This window comes from Panicum hallii, chromosome 3, assembly GCF_002211085.1.
Source record: "Panicum hallii strain FIL2 chromosome 3, PHallii_v3.1, whole genome shotgun sequence".
NCBI lineage: Eukaryota > Viridiplantae > Streptophyta > Magnoliopsida > Poales > Poaceae > Panicum > Panicum hallii.
The window spans coordinates 64,268,610-64,280,877 of record NC_038044.1 but is presented as its reverse complement, the minus strand read 5'-3'; the positions used below and the strand labels follow the sequence as shown (position 1 = coordinate 64,280,877).

Here is a 12,268-nt window from a genome sequence, read left to right as displayed (position 1 = left end):
GGCCACAAAGAGCTGAGCCCAGCTTTGTAAAAGATTTAGCAAAAAGTCCAAGCAGGCCTTTGCCGCTTTCGCTGACATCAAGAGGGAGCGAGGCACGGCCGGATGATCAATCAAGAACATAAACTTGTTGTTTGAATAGTCAAGAAAATAAACAGCAGTAACGCTGACGGGAGTTGATGGGGTTAAGACAGTGGAGTGGAACCTAGCTCAAGAACCAACCTGTACAGTGAAGTGACCACCCCGCCCGAATCCAAAATTAACATTCTAATTAACCAGCTACAGTGTTTATATATAGTAAAGGCTGAAGATTGAGAGCGAGCAAATGAAATAGCTAGCTGAAGTGAATCTGAATGGATCACTACTTGCATATGCCATGGCAAACTGAGAGGATTATGATGAGGATGAGCGCGATGACGATGCCGAGGACGATGAGCTTGACCTTCATGTTCTGGTACCACATCTTGCGGCGCACCCGCGCGCCTTGCTGCCTGAAATCAGCAGCCTGGTCGTGCAGCTGCTCTGTCCTGGTGACGAGCCCATCGATCTGTTCCCCGCGATCGATGACCTTGTCAATGTTTTCCAGCATGATGCCTTTCACTTGATCCACCTGAGCCTTCACTCTGGACAGCCTGCTCACCTCCTCTGGGTGATCACTACAGTACTGCATCTGATCTCCAAGCCTCGGCCTGTCATTATATTTCAGTTCATCCGATGATCCGTATAAATAATATCAGTACTGGGCAAGGCAAGCATGCATGCATATGGAGCACTCTAGCTAGAAACTGTTGATAGATGCACTACTTATTACAAGCTCAGATATATATAGGATATACTTGCTCCTACTTGCAGATGAAATGAAATGGTATGATATGATTATTACCCGAAATCTCGGCTGAGGCTGTTTGCTGTGGCTGTGGCTGCTTTGCCCCCTGCGTATCTCTTGTTGAAATCCTCCTTGATCATCTCCAGGAAGGCCATAGGAATCTGCCGCCCAGCCGACTCGGTCGCGACCACGCAGTATGCTGCATGCAGTTCATTTTAATTTGGTTTACAAAGTATTTTTGAGTATTGGATAAATACTACGGTTTTACAAAATACTTTGGTTTTTAAAAGCTCATGGGTGTTTGGATGCAACAAACTTTGTGGTTTTGAAAACCGTAGTACTATCAAAGTCATAGTTTTTTTGGAGTTTTAAAAACTCCACTCCAGACCTCTTTTTTCTAAACCATGGTTTTGCACATCTTTGGCTTATAAAACTACAGTTTCTTAATCTATAGTTTTCTAAAACTGCAACATCGAAACAAGCCCTTACTTGTTTTCGATCCCCTACCTCTATATTTGCTTTGTGCTGCAACCATACACTTGTGCTTTCATTTCAGTCGATGACAGTTAATTACGTAATAAATTGTATCTAACAAAAGCTGCCAGGATCACAAAGTCTCTAACTAACAAAAGCCACTTCAAACTCATCTTCTGAGTGATGGCAGGCAGGCAACTCTGACTGTATCCTCTGAATAGGAACAATCAACTCTGAATATTGGCGAAAGCTAAGCTATCTGAACTTCTAAGCCAAAAGGTGCAGTCTCTCTCAGAGCAAAGGATGAACACGAAGCAGCAGAGCAAATCCAAAGGATATCAGAACAGAGTAGACCCAAAGCAAGTAGAAAGAGCAGAGGTCAACATGTTTCCGGGTGCGAGGGAGAGACATCGATGATAGTAGATACCGTATCCATCGGCGACGAGGAAGTTGAAGGTGTGGGCGTCGCAGGTGTAGGTGAAGCGGTTGTTCCCCGCCGGCAGCCGGTGCAGGCACTGCGCGGCGATGTCCCGGAAGTTGCCCGTGTAGGACGTGTGCTCCGCCACCACCACCGTGCCCCGCGCCACCATCGCGTAGATAAGCGTTCCCTCCGGCGGCTGCGCCATGGACTCCGATTCCGATGGTGCCGGGGGCCGCCCCCTGTGAGGAGGGAGGAAGGAAGGAAGGAAGGAAGACGAAGAGAAGAGGATGGATGGAGCTGCCTGTATCTCTTGTGCTCTGAAATGTCTTGAGCTAGCTTTGTGGCCAAGGAAATGGTGGTCTTTACAATGTACGCCTGCCTGCTACGGATTAATAAATATACTAATCCAGGTTGTGGAGATTGATTGTCAAGGGCTCTGGAGACGGATCCGAGCCGTCTATTCTCCGCCGCGTTGTTGATTAGTAGTAAGTACTAGCTGGTTTGGTTAGTTACCTTGGATGACCGGCCTTCTTGTTGTTGCTGAGCACTTGAGCCGGCCGGCAACAAAGACATCTGCACCTACTGTATATATGTTGATAAGCTTAGCTGACCAAGTTTTACATCACTGGCGGCATGGGCCCATTTGACCTTCGCCGCCAACAGTAATCATTGGATTGGAATCCAACCGCCTAGATTTATTGTTCTTGACTGCGCTCGCATCGATCACGTCTTCCCCTTCTTCTTTGTCTTGATAAGAATAAGATGGTTAGTTTTACCTTGTCCTTCTCCGGCTGATTATTATGAAGGCGAATTATGGCTAACAATTCCAGCACACCCTCCTCCCCTATGTTTACCGAGAAAACATAATGCAGAAGAAGGGAGGGAGGCAAATCAAATCAAGTAAGCAACGGGGGCCCAGCAGTCCATCGGCCCAACAGTATTTCCCGACCGGCCGACCCAGAATGCGAAAAGTTCCGTCAACAAAGGGAAATCAATATTGCACTTCAAAAACCACACGATCTTCAGCAATATAATGTAATTGACAGCTAAAGTTACACTGAAATATATTGATGATAACCAGGTGTCCAGGCTCATACCTTGGATGATAAAGTACTACATGTGGAGTGGAGATACAACAGGCTCTACAGATAGATGACTACTAATGTGGTAGTACAACGGCAACATGGTACATGTTAAATGGCAGCTGCCTAACAAAACGGCGACGACCTACACGTCAGAACAAACCATGTATGCATCGCCACCGGCAGCAGACCATGCGTGTATGTTCATATATAGCTCAGATTTGGTGGGTCAGAGGCATCACGCCCTACTTGCACTGCCTTGGGTGGAACTTCTCCTCTGACAGCAGCGACGTGATCAGCCGCTGCAGCCGCACCGCTCCACGGCCAGGCTGAAGGAGACTGGTGTCGCCTATGACAGAGCAAGGGTCGCTCCCGTTCTCTTGTGTTCCTGCGCACCAGCCTCCAGGGGTTGGCATGTCTGCACCACGGGACAAGATCTCCTCGTCTATCTTATCTAGCACCGGGTCATCTGCATGGAACTTCCGAGCAAAAGGGGCATCACTAGCAACCATCCTGTCCAAATCTTCGACCGTGAGGTAGTGCGGATGCTGCTTTGGAGGGTTGTCCCATGAGATGTAATGCAGGTCATGGTTCACGGTCGTGTTCTTGAATTCCTCGGCGTTGCAGACCACGGTGTGGAAGTAGCCTTCTGGCGAGGAGATGAAATTGGAGTAGTACATGAGCACTGTGCGAGGTAGGTTGTCCCAGCCCCATATGCAGTATTCCACAAAGGGCCTTGACAGTGCCATCCAAGCAGAACCTGAAATACCATATGATTATCAGGTTCAGGTGCCTCTATATCTACAAGACCAACACTCAAAAGCAACACCTATTCCCCAAAAGGCTCAAACTAATAAACCAAGCCTCATTCCATAAAAGCTCTAGAGATACTAGGCTTGCTGGTTTTAAAAATGATGAGCAAAGGCCGAAGAATTTCCTCGATACTAGTTATAAAAGAAAGCCATTGCTTCTTGATAGTGATGAATACTGCAATTTGATCTTCATTGCAGAGGCAAGCTATGCATTTTTACATCTTCTAGTTATCTGTTTTATGCTGTTTGAACATGGAGTATTTACATCTGAGTTGTAGGCACTATTTAAGAAACTGTAATCAATTAATTCCATGCTATTAAAAGCATGATGGATGATGAATGTGAAACAGTAGACCGCCACATTAAGGAAAAACTATACTTTTATGGCAAGTCCATTGACACAGTTTTTTTACTTAATAACCAACACATAAAACAAGGATAAGCTTTCAAATTAATTACAGCCAATATATGCAGTAGGCAAGCAAGAGATGCCTAGCTGGTTTGCTGCTACAGGCAACAAATAAACAGAATCCCAAATGTTTCTTACAGCAATCAAATCACACAAAATAAAGATTAATATGAAAGGTAACATTACCAAGAGGAGTTTCCACGATATAGAATATAGAAATCCCGAAGCTAGAAAAACAGTGCATTTATATGCAGTATTGTGCAGAATACCTAAGGTAGACAGAGAACTGAAATTTACCATACTAAAGGTTAATTTAAGTTGGTGACGAACCCAGGTATCAATTCACACATCAAAATTTTGAACCGGTCACCACAACTCGAAATAACCAGCACTGTTTCAAGATGTGGCAGAGATCCATGAGTTTATATTTTGAAGCATTTGACACCACATTCAATTACAAAAAAAGAAAATTGATTTAAGAAACTCCTGCAGCCTTGGCAAGGGCAAATCAACAAATCTCGCCTAAAACAACAATGGCAAGGTTAGATTATGAGCCAGGTATACTAATCTGCACAAAATGCATGGTGAATTCTACACAATTTTATGGGTTAACGCTTGAATATGAATATTTTGACTAGTAGGTCATATCAGTTAGGAACATACCAGTGAAGAGCTTGAAGGCTGTCGGCACGCTCCGCCTCTGCGGTATCCAGAACACATCAGCCTTCTTCTTCATGTAGAGACCGGGGTCAATGATCACGGGCTTGGCCCTCTGAAACCTGTACATCATGAGAAACAACAAGGTAGGCATTGGCCCCTATCAGAATGCACAGTGTTCAGCGAACAAAATCATGACGAAGGCAGCTCGTACTCCTTCCATCCGATGTCGCTGGTGTGGTCGATGAAGTTGAGATCACGCGGCAGCTTGGAGAAGACGTGTATCAGATCTGCAGGGCAGCAGGAAGCTTGAGAGTTACAATTACAAATCCAAGGCGGGGTTTTTGTGGATTAGAAATTCGGATGAATGTAGAAGGAAGGGCCCTTACCATCCTGCGTGACGAGCGGGTAATCGGAGGCGGAGAGGTTGATGAACCAGTCCCAGTCGGAGCCGCCGGCGCCTGCGTGGCCCCACAGGAAGGCGGCGGCGGCGTGGAGCGTGCTGGCGACCATGGTGGGCCCGCGGTAGGTGATGAGGTTGGCGCGGTCGACGACGCGTACGTTGGCAGCGGACGCGAGGACCGGGTGGGCGGCGAGGCCGGCGGCGAGGTCCCTCCGGTCTGAGTCGGGGGCCTCGGCATCGAGGTGCAGGATGTAGCGGTTCCTGGGGTGGTAGAGCGCGAGGAGGACGCGGCGGAGAGCGGAGGCGTCCCTCGCGGACCCGGAGATGAGGAAGGCGATGCGGGGGAGCTCGGCGCCGGATGGGGACGGCGGGGTGGGGGCGAGCTTGTGCTCGACGAAGAGGGCGGAGGCGGCCGAGGAGGAGGAGGAGGGGAGTGGGAGGGGGAAGGTGGTGAGGGCGACGAGGAGGAGGAGCGAGAGCGCGGAGCCGACGGCCAGGGGGAGCAGCCAGCGGCGGTCGACGGCGGCGTGGAGGGACTGGGGGATGAGGGGCTTCATCGCCGGCGGAGGATGTGGGTGAGGGCCCCAGCGGGCAGCGACTCAGAAGAAGAGCCGAGGCGGCAGCCAGCGGGTAGTTTGCTTTAGGAGTGGGGCAGCGACGGGGGGTGGTTGACCTGTCAACGTATTTTATTTTATTTTTTGCCGGCAAGGCTAACTTTTCTTTTTTTAAAAAAAGCCAATATTTAGTAGAGACACGCGGCTCCATTAGAACAAACCACGATAGAAAATAATAAAGTCTTGTACGGAAGCAGATAGATGTGACGATGCCGGGCCATTAGCCAACCAAACAAACATCCCCATTCGGCCATTTCCCAATATGAATGGGCCCTTTTTTTGAGAGGACTGTTTTATTTGTTTGTTAGAGAGATAATCTGTGTTATCTTGAGAAAGAAGTTGCACAGAACAGGGTTCAGTTTCAGAAAAAAAGGTTAGCTTTGGTCCACATGTTTCTGAGAGTGCTGAGTGGAAAACAAATCCTACAATTACTTGTGGTGTACATCGTCTAATATGGATGGAGAGCTCTTTAACAGCTTGCACGGCATCTGTAACCCCAAGGTGGCCATCTTACAGGATGGTACAAGCAGGCCCTTGCTCAAAACAATCACAAGAACATCGATCAACACCTTATCCTGTATGTATGCATCTCCAGCAGTTCATCACTTTCACCAGGAAGCAGTGAACACAATGCAACATGAAGGCCTTCCTCCTCCTCGCCCTCGCGCACGCACATTTGGAGGACAAGCAGCAGTGCCAGGAGGGGTCTCAGGCCATGGACGCGTGCAGGGATCGGACTACCTGAAGCATCACTGGCGATGCCCATCACCTGGCCCTGGAAATGGCGGATGAGCAGCTGCCGGCGGCTGCGGCTGCGGTGCTGCAAGCAGCTGGAGCAGATGCCACCGAGCTGCAGGTGCAGGGCGATCAGAAGCACGGTCCAGGACCTGCAGGGCGGCCTGCCGGGCCCCGATCACCATCAGATGATGAGCAAGGTGATGGAGATGGCAAAGACCCTGCCCTCCATCTGCAACATCACGGACGCAAGCAGCTACTGCAACATCCCCACCACCGGCAGCTGCTGCTACTAGTACTTGTTACATGTGTGTACTACATACACATGTTCCAGCAATCACCCTATGTGATTGTGATGCGATCATGGAATACATGCAGTCTCCAGTGACCATATATACTATATATACTATGAATAAAGTTTCACCCTCCTCACTCTGTTTTCTTCCTTGCAAGCAATAACTGAATATGTACTTATACCACCAAGGTCCCTGCTACAGCAACCTGCAGGTTATATAGTATATTCTTATTTCAGTTTCTTCCTAACGTATGGAAAGTACCATCCAATCCTTGCACATCACTGACTGAGAGCATGCAGGATCCTATCTTATCAAGACCCAAAACATAATAACAGACAGCAAAAGCACTCCCATCTGATTGCTCAGTGCCGTGGCTGCCGCCTTTGATGAAGAACCAGGAGGAGCTCTCCCACTGTTCGCCGCGGGCTTCTCTGTTGGGCAGGTATAGCTGCAGAGGCTGGGCCTGACGACTCGGTAGACGCCTTTGCTCGTCAGCACATAGATGTCCTTGATGTTGTCCTCGCCAAAGGAGTATATGTAGCCAAGTGACGGGAGAGAGCTCCCAGCAGCTGTCTCGCAGGCGATCGGAGAATCCTTGGAGCAGCTGAAGGGAATCAGAGTGGAGGTGTAGTTCCCGCTGCTCTCCGGGGCCTCTGTGCCGGTCCACATGGCCGACGCGTACAGGTCAGCGTACAAGTACCTGAAAGAAAACACATGAACAGATACACCAATATAATACAGCTGAAATCCCAAATGAACACATGACGTGTTGAGATAGTAATATCGAGCGAACGATGATGATGATGATGATACCTCCCGTACAAGCAGGGATCAGCGGACCCTCTATAGACATAACCTCCCATGATCGATGCGGATCCGATGTTCTTATTCACATCAGAGTGGCTGTAACCCATGATAGGTGGGATGGCGTTTATGGAGTCAAGTGATGTGTTGCCTCCCGGTGCCCATGGTGGATGGTAAACAAGAGGACCCTCAAGCGCACGCCATCCGTAGTTCCCGCCTTTGGAGATCAAATCCACTTCTTCATATTGATCCTACATGGTTAAGGTACAAACACAAATGAAGTGCTGTTTGCATACAAAGTACACACATTCAGTTCCTCAACGATGACTAGAAGCAATGCATGGAACACTGAGTCTGAGCACACATGGCTATCTAACAAACGAAGCAACCCAAATTAGCACCGGCAAATTAAACATTGACTACTTATGGTCTTGCATAGTACATACCTGCCCAACATCTCCGCAGTAGAAGTAGGAAGGCTTCTCAGAATCAAAACTGCACCTCCACGGGTTTCTAAGACCCAGTGCCCAAATTTCTGGTTGCAACTCGCTATCATCACCATACGGGTTATCTTTTGGAATAGAATAATTTCCCCACAAACTCGTGTTACTGATTTCACTTGCTCCTGAAAAATGAAACAGAAAAAAAAAACAGAAAGCTTTAGGAACAAAAATTGTCAGATCATGTGCACGATGCTGCTCTCCGTACCAAAATAGAAAAAAAAAACTTTGTGTGAAAGAATGCAAAAGAAACCAGTTAGCCATACTTTTATAAGCTGATGAATTGAATTGCTTATATCATTTTTATAAGTGACAAGTGCCTCCAAGATTTTATAACCGCAACCTTCCAACTAGTTCAATATAAAAATGGCAGCTAATAATGCTGCCTAATCAGAAGATCCTAGTCTCACCTAGTCATCATCTAGCATCTTTGACTAATCCGTTCTCAGGACAGGAAAGATATAAAAGATGTGTCTAATATTTTGCTAAGTAGCTGATACTAAGGGCCAAAATTAGATGCCTCATTGAAATAGTCTCACACTCTCACCGGAGGTGCTGGTTGATGCCATTTTGTCCTTTGGTACTGATGCCAAAGTTTTCATGTAAACATTTCTCAAAAAAAACGTTTTCATGTAAACTAACTAAGAGGGAATGCAAGAGCAGTTTATGGAGACGTAACCATGGAAGCTGAAGCGACTAAAGGAAAGTGATAAAGGTTGGAATGCTGATTCGAGTAAAGAAACAAAGAGTAGCAGTTTGAATTAGTAGACAAATGGGATAAAGGCTCGAAGACTTACTCGGCGTATTGTCAATGTCAAGCCTCATGATTTTTCCCAAGAGTGACTTCTTGTTCTGAGCGAAATTAAAAGGGTCTCCCTTTCCTCCACCATCCCCCATCATGAGGTAGAGGTAGCCATCGGGTCCAAAAAGTACCTGGCCTCCATGTTGAGATGTATAAGGTAGCCCCATAGTAAAAATCCTTCTAACTTCAGATGGATCAGCAGACGTAGCCTAACAGAAAATATTTAAAGAGGAATGTGTGCGGATGAGGTTCAGGGAATACTAAGACAAGACTTGAATGGAAGCGCATGTTGAGATGAGCAAACCTCAGAAACGTTTGCCAAGGAACCTTTCGCTGAATATTCTGAAATCACCACTTGATACTGGCATGGTTGAGCACCATTGTCGGTACCTAGCTTCGTGGGATCACAGCCCACATCAGAATTGCAAGAGCATCTCCCCGTACAGCTGGGTGACTTTGTCCTATCACAGTTGTAAGAGGCAAAGAAACGGCCATTGGTTGCAAATTCCGGATGGAACGCCATACCCATGAGTCCAAATGCTGAGTCAAAGTGCACCTGATCAGTCAGATCAACGAATGGGCTAGCTTGTTCGAATTGTAGAGTACCCCCGGATCCTTGCTCAGGGACAGTTGCCAGCCATATCTTCCCAGCTTGGCTGCCCAAGAAGACCCTATTGGATCCATCAGGGTGAGGAGCCATGTTAAGGTAGGATCCGTCACCAATCCTCTCCAGGCATATCCCTTTAGGAGAGGGCGAAGGCTGGGTGGCGTTGAATGAAACCGTGTCGCCACTGAAGCATACAGACCGATCATTCGGTGCACCACCAAACGAGGTACAGAAGTCATTTTCGGATTGCCAGTTATCAGTCAGCTTCGACGGTGATGAGGTCGGAGGCGGTGCACTGCCTTGCAGGGGTGGTTGAAAGGGAGAGTTCATTATTTTGATATCCTTGCAAGTTTCCCAAACATGTTTGCAGTAGTCCTGAGTTGTCTCCTTGGACTGAGCAGAAGTTGCTGAGAAGGTGGAGTTGCAGAGGAAGGGAATTGTCCGAATCTTTGGCCCGGCATCAAACAAATCAGCAGAGTATGGACTGCATTTCTGAAGGTGGAGTCATTCAATTCATCGAGTGTATTGACATCTTAAATTTCAGTCCTTTGAGTGAGACATCTAAATTTCAGTTCTGATGGTATTGGCAACCCAATTCAGTTACTCCTATTTGGAAAGATGCTATGCTACTTACAAAATAGAATTTGTACAGTACTCTCAGGTAATTTTGTTTTTCACATTGTACAAATATATATATATATATATATATATATATATTGAGTTAATTTTACAGAAGTCATTTTGCACTCAGCAAAGTGAGCATGCGAATTTCTAAGCTTTTTTGAAGTGAATATGGCAGCATTTCTGAGGTAAATATGCTGCTAATTACCACTTGTGGAGTAATGTATCAGTGAGGAAAAGTTCAATCTTTATGCGAAGCAGCGAAGGTGAATAGCAGCAAGGAGCAAAGTAACAAATCCAACTGAACTGAAACCTCCTAGCTACCAATAAAAAGAAGAAGAAGAAGAAAAAAAAGCACGTGTTGTGTGATGAAGTTAAGAGTAAAAAAGTAAAAGTAGGTAGCTGCTAGAGACAAGAATACAAGCATAGTAGGGATGGTCGCTTACAGCGCAGAGGATTGACTTGAGGACGGCGGCGCAGGCGGCGTCGGAGACGTTCATGGCGTTGAACTGGGTGCTGAGCGCGGCGTCGGCGGCGGCGTCGCAGCAGCTGCTGCTTCTGTTGCCGGAGGAGGAGGGGCAGAACTTGAGCGTGGTGTTGAGCAGCACCGGCGCCCCTGCATGTATGCAATCCATCTGAGGCTCTGAGCTGAGCAGGTGAAGACGACGACGAAGGAACTGGGAAGTGCTTGGACTGACTCGCGTCGGTGCATAGCGGGAAGGCGAGGGAGGCAGGGAGGAGGAGGCTGAGCAGGAGCGCGCAGATGGCGGCGGCAGGCCCCATCTCCATCGATCGCCGCCCGGGGAAGAAGATGGTAGAATAATCTGAATCTTATGGTCGATCGATCGATCTGCCTTGCCTCTTCTTGTAGAGCAGAATCGATGGCTCGCTCGGTTGCTCCCTCCAGTGTGCAGTTGCAGAGTGCAGACAGGACTGACACTGACAGACGGCAGCGCCCCTCTTCTCGGGTTGGATAGCAACTGAACAATTGGATGGATAGACACATACGACCACCGGGCGGAGCTAGACAGACGAAGACGAGACGAAGAGCATTGGCATTTCTACTACTACCACTACCACTACCACTACCAGTAGTATAGTGTATTATATTATATAGTCAAGTTGGGGGGTTGGCAGCACCACCACCAACACCAGTTTGCTAGCAAGGTAGGAAGGAGATAGATGGTTGGGAAGTGTGCAGCAGCCAGATCAATCAACGCTTGCATTTTTTTTAATCTCTCCTTTTCTGCACATTATCTTAGTATATTCACCACTAATTGGAGTTTGAACGACTTTAATTTCGGTAGATTTTTGACACGCTAGTGTCCTCATTTTCTCAAGCCGTACGTTGATGTCATGTTAGAATTTTTCTCTTTTTTTAAAAAAAAGAAACAACCATGGCCACTTACATTGCCGCCGTGCAAATAAACGAGACAAATTGTCAGCGTTGTGACAGTGAAGGATAGATACGGATCGGATGCCGTTGACAGATTGAAAATGGTGATGGGGGGTGGGTTGGTTGAAACTCGATGCATGCTACGGCAGCCAGCAGTTTTTTTGAAAATAAGCAGCCAGCAGTTGATAGATGATAGATGATGTTCCTCATTACTACTAGCTAGTGCATGCTTCCGGAGGTAGTTGGCCACCATACTCCAAGTTGACATTTTCTCTGTATAGATCTTGATGACTGAAGGTCATTGCTCTAGCTGACAATAATTTTAAGGAGCGAGCTGTCACTCTAATTTCAGAGAGCTCCAGCTTTGGGATTCTCGACCGCTGAATTAAAAAGGTTGCAGAATGCTGGATCCGTGCCCCCCCCCCCCCTCCCATCCCATCCAAGTCTTGGATCGGTTTTCTTGTTAACATTGACTCCAGGGATGCCGATCGGCCAAGTCATGCCAACTGCAACTGCGGCGTGCTCATCACCATCACTGCTCCATCAGCTAGTTACTTTATTTTCGAGTCAAAGAAGAGCAGCTGATCGAGCAGATTCGCAGAGCAGCTGCCCTACCACTCACTAAAACCGCAGCACCAGCACTGCTGGCCTGTGACTGTGATGCAGGATAAGATTAACAATTTGGCCCAGCCTTGACCGTGTCGTCGATCTCCTTCCTGTCGGGGGACCGGACCAGACACACTCTGCTTGATCATCAGACAGCCGGCCCAACGCTTGTCGTCGCCTTGCTTTCGTCCCTCACTCTTCTTCGT

At 47.5% G+C, this 12,268-nt stretch overlaps 3 protein-coding genes across 3 annotated transcripts; all 3 read right to left on the bottom strand.

The window, feature by feature from the left end:
* Window positions 1–208: 208 nt before the first annotated feature.
* Window positions 209–2,086, bottom strand: LOC112883991 (vesicle-associated membrane protein 721-like). The gene is made up of 3 exons (XM_025949272.1): window positions 1,725–2,086; window positions 881–1,022; window positions 209–686 (listed from the first exon to the last, which is right to left on the bottom strand). Exons 1-3 carry the CDS (start codon window positions 1,921–1,923, stop codon window positions 359–361), a joined length of 669 nt encoding a protein of 222 aa, XP_025805057.1. The 5' UTR covers window positions 1,924–2,086; the 3' UTR covers window positions 209–358.
* A 663-nt stretch (window positions 2,087–2,749) lies between these two features.
* On the bottom strand, window positions 2,750–5,710 carry LOC112883990 (beta-glucuronosyltransferase GlcAT14A-like). Its single transcript, XM_025949271.1, has 4 exons — window positions 5,068–5,710; window positions 4,893–4,968; window positions 4,685–4,800; window positions 2,750–3,560 (listed from the first exon to the last, which is right to left on the bottom strand). The coding sequence occupies exons 1-4, from the start codon at window positions 5,636–5,638 to the stop codon at window positions 3,046–3,048; spliced, it is 1,278 nt and encodes a 425-aa protein (XP_025805056.1). The 5' UTR covers window positions 5,639–5,710; the 3' UTR covers window positions 2,750–3,045.
* A 1,089-nt stretch (window positions 5,711–6,799) lies between these two features.
* On the bottom strand, window positions 6,800–11,127 carry LOC112883989 (HIPL1 protein-like). Its single transcript, XM_025949270.1, has 7 exons — window positions 10,759–11,127; window positions 10,507–10,676; window positions 9,137–9,931; window positions 8,828–9,041; window positions 7,977–8,155; window positions 7,540–7,781; window positions 6,800–7,426 (listed from the first exon to the last, which is right to left on the bottom strand). Exons 1-7 carry the CDS (start codon window positions 10,847–10,849, stop codon window positions 7,030–7,032), a joined length of 2,088 nt encoding a protein of 695 aa, XP_025805055.1. The 5' UTR covers window positions 10,850–11,127; the 3' UTR covers window positions 6,800–7,029.
* Window positions 11,128–12,268: the final 1,141 nt, after the last annotated feature.

What these genes read in the sequence shown, in the direction of transcription:
- LOC112883991 (XM_025949272.1), bottom strand. Translation starts at nt 1,923, where the DNA reads ATGGCGCAGCCGCCGGAGGGAACGCTTATCTACGCGATGGTGGCGCGG. An exon ending in CCTCGTCGCCGATGGATACG is followed by an intron (nt 1,023 to 1,724) that starts GTATCTACTATC and finishes AACTGCATGCAG; the next exon opens with CATACTGCGTGGTCGCGACC. An exon ending in AGCCTCAGCCGAGATTTCGG is followed by an intron (nt 687 to 880) that starts GTAATAATCATA and finishes ATATAATGACAG; the next exon opens with GCCGAGGCTTGGAGATCAGA.
- LOC112883990 (XM_025949271.1), bottom strand. Translation starts at nt 5,638, where the DNA reads ATGAAGCCCCTCATCCCCCAGTCCCTCCACGCCGCCGTCGACCGCCGC. An exon ending in CCCGCTCGTCACGCAGGATG is followed by an intron (nt 4,969 to 5,067) that starts GTAAGGGCCCTT and finishes GCTGCCCTGCAG; the next exon opens with ATCTGATACACGTCTTCTCC. An exon ending in AGCCTTCAAGCTCTTCACTG is followed by an intron (nt 3,561 to 4,684) that starts GTATGTTCCTAA and finishes ATGGTATTTCAG; the next exon opens with GTTCTGCTTGGATGGCACTG.
- LOC112883989 (XM_025949270.1), bottom strand. Translation starts at nt 10,849, where the DNA reads ATGGAGATGGGGCCTGCCGCCGCCATCTGCGCGCTCCTGCTCAGCCTC. An exon ending in CCCGCTATGCACCGACGCGA is followed by an intron (nt 10,677 to 10,758) that starts GTCAGTCCAAGC and finishes GCATACATGCAG; the next exon opens with GGGCGCCGGTGCTGCTCAAC. An exon ending in TCAAGTCAATCCTCTGCGCT is followed by an intron (nt 9,932 to 10,506) that starts GTAAGCGACCAT and finishes CTCCACCTTCAG; the next exon opens with AAATGCAGTCCATACTCTGC.